Source organism: Neodiprion virginianus, chromosome 6, assembly GCF_021901495.1.
Source record: "Neodiprion virginianus isolate iyNeoVirg1 chromosome 6, iyNeoVirg1.1, whole genome shotgun sequence".
Lineage (NCBI taxonomy): Eukaryota > Metazoa > Arthropoda > Insecta > Hymenoptera > Diprionidae > Neodiprion > Neodiprion virginianus.
In genome coordinates, this window is record NC_060882.1 from 4,329,991 (window position 1) to 4,338,466 (window position 8,476).

The following is an 8,476-nucleotide window of genomic DNA, read 5'->3' on the forward strand; positions in this document are numbered from 1 at the left end:
ATTGCGCGGTTATTTATTTCCATTTAATTTCGGTGAACTGCAGCCAAAGTATCCGGTGATTTCGATTTTTCACCGCTACAAATGACCGCCGGACTCGCCCGGTTTGATGTAACATCAAACTGGTTGCCCCTCGTCCCTGCCTCAGCACCATAAAACTCCCAGAGTAATTTACGTCTCGTCCACCCTGTAAATAACCGTTAAAGCTCTCTCGCCGTCCTGTCCTCATTCTGATCCCGAGACTTGCATCTGGACCATATTCCGCTCAAGGTAGCCAAAATCAGTCGCGTCCCCGGGAAAATCGAACCTTCTTCAAAATGGGAAAATCAACCAAAGCAAGCGGATTCAAATAGCAATTGAATAAAAATCTCGCAGTGCATTCGAGCGGCGTTTCTCACCCTTGAACATCGACGAGCCCGCAAAATGTTGCAGATAGCGACCTGCAGCTGCTCGGGGAAAGTCAGCGCTGCACAACGCGATGCTGGCTGGGCTCCGGTTTTATCTCGACATTGCAGGAGCGCCTGAAAGAGAGCAACTCCTGGTGAGCCGGTGTAAGCCGTACTTTTTGCGCGACTAACAGGAGCATTGCCTCATTATTTATACCCCGCACCTAAGGTACACCTAAGGTGGTCTTCAGTGGCCGCTGTTCATTTTACAGGACGGCACATGAACGTTAAATTTTTACGACTGCGGAATAAAGGTGCGCCAATTTGCTACGGCACCACAAACTCTTACTCGGCGTTTTTTCGCGTCCCTGTAATAACCCGTTCGCGTTAAAATTAAAATATCGAATCAAAATGCCTTTATTTGAGTAAATAAACGCTTTGATGGACGACTTTCAGATGTTTTGGACATGTTTCAGAAAGTGGCGTCTTTTTTTTCAAAATTTGCGTTTTTCACGCAACGTGAAAACAATTCTACAAAATAAAGTGTCGATCCACTTGGCAGAAAATTTTAACCCTATTTCAGTATATGTACTTGCCAATTATTTAATATGCAGTATTATCTCGAGATAATCGTAAAAACGCCTGGCCCAAAGCTTGGGTCGAAATTTTAAAGAATTAAAAGTTCGAATCGTAGGAATTTCAGATAGTCAAAGCTTTAAATCGTCCAAATCCTGAACGATTGAAACTACGAATTGTAAAAGTTCGGATTCCGATCGACGTTTCTAATGATCAAATTTCGAAATTGACGAAATTTTTAGTAACTAAAATTCCCAAACAACGAAATGAATGGTTAAAATTTTGCACGATTTCACTTTTCGAAAATTACTCCAGGGTGTAAGTAGAATGTAAAATGATCAAAATAATTCTACAGAATTTTGTGATCCAGAAAGCCAAAATATAGAAAAATTATTATGTAGAAAGGCAAAATATAAGATAACCAACCAATATTCATATTCAATTTGCCGATTCTACACGTTTATTTTCTCCATTTTGACCTGGACAGATTTTGTCTTCCGCATATTTCACATCTTTCAAAGATTCGACGCGGTAACTCATTTATTTTTTGATCTTCGTACATTCCATTTCCACCGACCCGTCCACCCTGCCAAAATCATGGAACTCACTGCGTCCCGTAATCGCTGCAGCCTATTCGGCGTTCGAGTTGAGACATTGGACGAGATCGATCAGGCGACGGGATGCACAAGGTGGGAAGTCCTCGTTCCAGAGGCACTCGAGGTAAGTGGAGGTCCTGCAAGGGGAGTTGGCCGCCGTCAGGGTGCACGGCTGAGCCGACACCAGGACCATCCACGTGGCAATCACCTGGCTCGGGACAGGAGCTACTCCAGTGGTCGAGGCAGCGCGGACGGCCTCTTCATCAGGGATCACACGTGTGCCCAGCCAGCCGTCCTGGACGGCCATCCTCTTCCTCCGGCTCCGGCTCTCCGGGAGGGCGGCGTTCCCTCGACGCAGGTGCGGCATGTTATCACCCCGGACCGAGTGTGTACCGATTTCGAGTGGTCGAGGGCGGAGTGCAGAGGTCACGCACTACAGGGATAAGCCGTCGGAGCGTGGTCTCGGAGCTTGGAGTTTCAACCCCGTAATGCGTTTGCCTTGTTAGGCGCTCCTACGCCCGGTGAAGAGTCATCCTGATCCCCGATATCGTACATCGGGGTGAAAATTGGCGATGGCTGATCTCCCGTCTGCCGAAGCCGTCAAAGACACGCCCGACGGTCCACCGGAAACATACACGCGTACACGTGTCTCGATAACACATCGATGCATGGCGCATCATTAGAGCACCTTCTGTTCGGGGCACTCGCGTCTTCGCCGAGGAGTGGATCGCGTATAAACGAACGAACGAGCGTAACTCGTGCATGTAAACGAGGTCTGCACGACAATTGGCCGCCCCGCGCCCGACGGGATTGGGTAGAGCTACTCTATGAATCGACGTCAGTAGCAAAGTTCACGTTTCAATGGCCCTATTTAAACGGTCCGGGGTCCCCGGCTGACGCAAACAGGATTTCTGAGCCCGGAAAAATTTCACTCTATCATTGCAGGAATCGCGCTCGCCAACGGCTAGCTCTCGTACAATCGCGGACCGATATTTTCTGTCAACACGGAACGCGAGGGGCGGCCAAACGCCTCGTTACGAGTCGACTGTTTGACCGCGGTATATGTATTTGGAAAAAAAATTTACGCGTCTGGACAATAACACTAATATACGTGCGTATAATGCTCTCGCTGCAGGCGTCACGTGTCAATCAGCTTTCGTGCCCTTCTTCCTTTTCGGCGATAAGGAAAGCAGTCGTCGCCCTTTTAAATCCGCAACGCCATCTTGAGCTCGGCCCGCCTTTGCCACGGCGAGAGTGTCTCCCGAGTATTATCAACTCGTTGGCAATCTCGGATTCGCATCTGCGCCCAATATAACACGCTACGTCTCCGCCACCGTCTTTCAAACCAGACCGTAAACCCCCGCCATTTCTACCTATGCCCGTGTACCGTAACCCCTGAGAAACGCATCCGAACTATCAGACAGCCGCGAATCCTGACATCTAGACAAAGAGACTCTGCCTTGTCTGCAATGCGTGCCGCTCGAATCGTGCGAAATTAATTTCTGCGATTCGGTTATAATCTACTCACCCCCAAGAGCTCCGTGTCTCTGGCGTAACTAGCGTGTCCTCGAATCGATTCCATCCGCTTTTGACTCCTCGATTGTTTTATTTATTTATTTATTTATTTATTTATTTTTTCTGCAAGTAAGCATCCGTTTTGCGGCAGTCAATTCGGCTCAATTTAAAGGCCGTCTTTGAGACTGACGCGGAAGACGACCAACTCTAGCTGTCCTGAGGCATGATGGATTGGCCATTTTCCAGGACCCGCTGCCGCTGTACATAAATCAAAGACGTATTACACTGCGAGGGGTTTCTTGCGCGTCAACTTTTTGCATATTACCTACGGTTGCGCAGGGTTCAATTCGTCGGGTACGCGCGACGATAGACACGAAGGCATTAAATATCAGACGGGCATTGATTGCGGAGGGTTTATACGGTAGACGAGGTGCGAGTTGACGAGGGTGACGGTTCAGGCGCCAGGATTTCTCCACCCCTGTAATGCAAGGGGGAAACGGCGCCTCGTCCTCGACTATCTGCACCCTCCGTCGCTTCTGTTTTCGGTATTAATATCTCCCATGACGCTCGTTCTCCAAGTTTCGCCACTCTCACCCCTCTGAAACAAAGATCATTCGAGTTCTTCGGGGGCTAGTTGCCCGGCGGAGATCCCGACGTGCATCGAGATGACGCCGCTTAAGTATCAAACCGACTGGTGCAGAGGCCGAGACTACGTGGATTCGAATGAAAAATCTTACGTAAAGGATCACTCTACGCCTCAGTTGGCCCAAATTTCTTCGGAATAATTGAATAAAGAGCCTTCGCTGCCTTCGGGAGGAACGTATTATCAAGGTGGAGGCTGAATAATTACCGAAAAGGATCGTCAAAGATCGAGTATTAATTTACCTCCCGGGATTGTCTCGTGCGTAGATACGCAGTAAATCTCGTTTGTTCCGGTATCGGGAATTCGATATTCGGATGGTGCAGTGATAATTCAACGTACCATAAATCTCCCGGCCTCGATACGCTGACGTCAAGAGACTCGGGGTGATTTTCGGATTTCCAGGCTAATCACGTACCGGCTAAGAATCGAAATGGGAAGGGATTCCGGCCCAATTTCAATCCGCCTTTCTCCCATCCAGCTTGCTCATCTCTCATTCTGCCCTCTATCTTGAACTTGCGGATTCTCCCTTTGCCGCGGAGATATTCTTGACCATGTGCTCAGTCTCCTCTACACTCAGCAACGTGGCACTGTTAAAACAACCATTAAATTGACACTGAATGGCTCCGAGAACCACAAATTATTAAATTTAATAGTTGCTTAGACGGGTAGAATGATTAGCGCTTTTATAGAAAACGGCCGATAATTCGTCCGGGGAAGCAAACAAAAAAAAAAAATTCAATAGACCCTAGCTGATAATTGATGGTGTATCGGTATTGTGGACGAAGAAGCTATTAAAATCATCGACGAAGTTTGTTTGCATGTACTCCACCGGGGCTATTGTAAGGACGTTACTTAACTCTGAATTTCTCTCGCGGAAGCGCCTACCATAATTAAAACTAAAAAATTATTATGTATTATGCGATGGCCCGCCGGGAGTTTTGAGCTTTGAATAAAAACGGCATAAATCATGAAGCGCGCGGGTTAATCGAGTGTTTGACATGTTTATGAAATGTTTGAAAAAAGTAGTCGTCCATTGAATATGCCTACCCAGGTATGATAACATCTGAGAGGTAGAATATTTGGTTTGGAAAAGCGGGGTCCCGGGATACGCGGCATAAAGGCAATATAAATTTCGAATCTTTGGTCCGTGCCAATGGTACGGAATATTCTCTCTCGGACCATTGAAATGGATTATTGTACCGTACTTTTTATCCCACGTAATACTGTCAGAAGGGTCGATGTATGCAAGCGAATTGGCAGTTTTCCAAGCGGCTTCGAGTCGGGAATAAGACGAGGGTACGGGGAGTTTGACTGGGGGGATGAAGAAGATCTGAGGAATAGTTTAGAGTTCTGTCGATAGATGGTGGCTCGTCTGCAAAGCTCTGCCCGGGGCTGCTTACCGACCCGAGCCGACGCAAGGACGGCTGCGACGTTGAGACCAGCCTTCTGGAAAATTTTCATATAAAAGATTCCCGGAGTGTACCTCAAGTTTTCCCTTGGATATTACTCAAACTATTCCCACCATGCGGGATGGGAGATTTCCGGCCGGAACTCTTCCAAGGGGGTGTATTTTGGGGCCACTGATTCTATTTTGCCACCTTGCTCCTCCGCAAAGGTCCGACTCCCGTTGTTTCACGCCCGTTGCGGAACGGCGATAGCCCGCAGCTTCCGCACTCGACGCATCGGAATGCCAATTATAACCGAGCAGCTGGTCAAACAAGTGATAATTCAGGAAACGTCGTTCATTCCACGCGTAGTTTATACTTTTTAAACAATACCGCAGATGGGTTTATTTACATCGCAACGGCTTGCACTGCGCAAATACGACCTTCGATTATCCGGTATAAATTACTCTGCACTCGAGCGACTTCGGAAGTCTCTTAAGATACGATTTCACCTTACTTTATACGCCATGTACGGTAAGCTGATTATCCTACTCGCTGTTGCGAGCTCCTTATCGGCCCAGTCGAATTCTACCGTTTCACCGAACATTGTGACCACGGTTTCTACCGTCGCCGCAACAATGATCTATACCAACAGTTCGTCAATGATCGAAAGTACAACCGCATCAACGACAAATGCTAGGGTGAGTTGCAATTTTGTTGATATACTATCGTGCCAGGGTATCATAGATTTTGGGAGAGTTTATGGCTGTAGTGTGTAATTTGTTGTGTGAACCGTAGACTGCAGCCCAAAATACGAAACAGTCTGTTGCCAACGGAACCAGGCCCCCGGGGCAAACTGAACGTTATAGATATACAAGACGTCCATCTGGAAGACCTCCAACCCCTCCAGATCGTGTCCAATTTCCAGGATCGAAAATGATGTCCGACTTCATGAATACCTTAACCACACTTTTAGAACCGCCAGTCTCCAGCAATAACGTTAAACGCCATTCTAGAAATACCGTGTCTTTCAACTACTCGGATAGTGTTAATATAACCGATACGTCTTACTTTTTTAACGGTCCAAGTCTACCAGGTTTCTTCGGCGTCCCTGATTTAAGGTACTTCCAGATGCCTAATGTGAACGAAATGGTGCCATCGTTGCCTCAAATTTCGAATCCCCAGAATCTCCATATTCCCAGAATCCCAGATTTTCCCAATCCTCCGGAAGTCTTCGGGATGCGAGATGCTACCATAGAGGCGAGGCAAAGGCTAACGGCGAAAATCAGCCCTGGACAAGATCTGGCCAGCGGTATCCAAAACGCCATTCGGAATGGACTCAGCAGTTCGAATCCGACCGAAGCTATGAGGGGGCTCATCTCCACAATCTTGGATGCCTATTTGGCCGTCGCCCGAAACTGTCCTTTCCTCATCGCCGGTGGATATCTTATGCGCGAGGGACTGTGGCTCAGTTCCGTCGTCCTGAGGACCATGGCGAACATGGCGAGACAAGTCTGAAACGACTCTTAAATTCTGTTATTGATTACTTACTGCACTTGCACTTGGTAGATAGCATTGTTAGATGATTGTAATTGTTTTACGAACGAGTATCATGAGTGAGAAAATAAATATGCTGCACCTCTAACTTCGCAATACTCGCTCGTCCGATGTATATGTTTCAATCTTATAGCGAAGGTATGTGATATTTTCTGTAGTTAAGTTGCACATGTACGCGACGTATTTTACCTGAGGGTATGGAGGGACGCGTACGTACTCGTAGCACCGACGCGAGACGGTGCCCCATTCGATGCCTGAGCGAATATTTTTACCTCGACAGTCTGGCAAAATACATTTCCTGCGAAATGTCGCTGTAGGAGGTCTTCAGCTGCCTGAAGCTACTAGGCGTTATATTCAACATGCGTAATGCTCGGCAGAGAATTTCCATACATGAATTTCGCCTGGTCCCGACACTCAAAGTGTGGAGTACTATCGTGCCTTCGTAGAAAGGTTTGGGTGTTGCCTTTGAGCCCTGCAACAGTTCGGCTTCTGCTCTCATCGTTCTTGAATCGAGATTGTCAAAATATCGACGTCGAGGATCGCTGGTCGAGAGGCCGGATCTTGACTTGGACAGTGGAAAGATAATGAAGCTGAAGCTAGCAGCCAGAGTTAGAAGCCAAAGGTGTTAAACTTTTTGAAAATAGGAAGATTAAAATAAAAGCATCGGAGGTTCAAAGTAATTCACAAAATTTTCATTTTCGGACTTCACTATACCTTATTCGAATGAACATTAGAAACGTTTGGCTGCTAATTCTGGCTGCTAGTTTCAGTTTCGTGGAGAGAGACACGGTTTCCTCAGGTATTCAAACTCCCCGAGGGCGAGTTTTTTTTTTACAGGCAATTGACTTTTAGTTTGAACATCAATTCTATTCACGAATCGTCTGACCGACACGGTGACATCGTTGTGGGACCTGTCACTGCACCAGCGTAATCTGATTCCCGTCGATGAAATCCAACGTTGGCGATAATGCTTGTAAATTATGCGAATTATGCACGTTACGTAGAGCGCGGGCGTGCGAGCGACCTGTATTAGCATACGCGTTGCAAAAAGTCAATTCCCGTTGCCGTTTATGCAGGAGCAGCACGTACGGACCGCAAACCTCACGTCTAAGTGTAACGGACGGTCTCCGGTTCTTCTGCGTTTTGGCGATGTTTGACCGTGACTGATTGAGTCGTACGGTATCCGAAGTTGATATGGGGATGAATAACCATGAAATTATCAGAACCGAAAACAGTCGGTAGAAGTAGTATTACATTGTCTAATGCACGGCGGTATATTCCTGCATAAAGATGTAGGTTAAACATTTACAAAAGTCATCAAACCGAAGAGCTAATTGCCCTCAAGTCCCGGCTCTCGTTAGCGTTCCCGTCGCGTTCATCACGCTCGCATCTACCTCGTCCCAAACCGCCCGGCCCATCCACCCGCGGAGTAAACCCCTTCAACGGTCTATGGATCTTTACCTTGGAACACCTTCATCAAGGGTCGAGAAAGCCTCCGTTACTCCGGTACAGGGTATAAGGGCTCGTCGTCGTACCCATCAAGCACAGCCACCTGTCTCGCTCGAAACAAAACCATGAAATTAGTTACTCGTTGAACACCAGAGACACGCGTTTAGGTCCTGGAATGAAAGCCGAGGAAACGTCTCGCTGGTTATTATTATTTTCCCACAAAACCTCCGCGGCGAGGGTTTAGAGGCAACTTCTCGTTAGGACAACACAGATCCAGTGTTGAATAGAATGGCACCGAAGACACGTGGGTTGACAGCGAGTCTATAAAGTTTGAAAAATGTATAAGCTGCGGTGGAAATTTTCCGTCTAAGG

General features: G+C 47.3%; 1 protein-coding gene across 1 annotated transcript; it reads left to right on the plus strand.

Moving 5' to 3' along the window:
• Positions 1-5,569: 5,569 nt before the first annotated feature.
• LOC124307180 (uncharacterized) lies at positions 5,570-6,743 on the plus strand. The gene is made up of 2 exons (XM_046768619.1): positions 5,570-5,799; positions 5,897-6,743. Exons 1-2 carry the CDS (start codon positions 5,626-5,628, stop codon positions 6,614-6,616), a joined length of 894 nt encoding a protein of 297 aa, XP_046624575.1. The 5' UTR covers positions 5,570-5,625; the 3' UTR covers positions 6,617-6,743.
• The last annotated feature ends 1,733 nt before the right edge of the window (positions 6,744-8,476 follow it).

Bases quoted from the DNA above. Each gene is read 5' to 3' on its own strand.
- LOC124307180 (XM_046768619.1), top strand. From the start codon at position 5,626: ATGTACGGTAAGCTGATTATCCTACTCGCTGTTGCGAGCTCCTTATCG. The intron at 5,800-5,896 runs GTGAGTTGCAAT...TGTGAACCGTAG, and splicing joins CATCAACGACAAATGCTAGG to ACTGCAGCCCAAAATACGAA.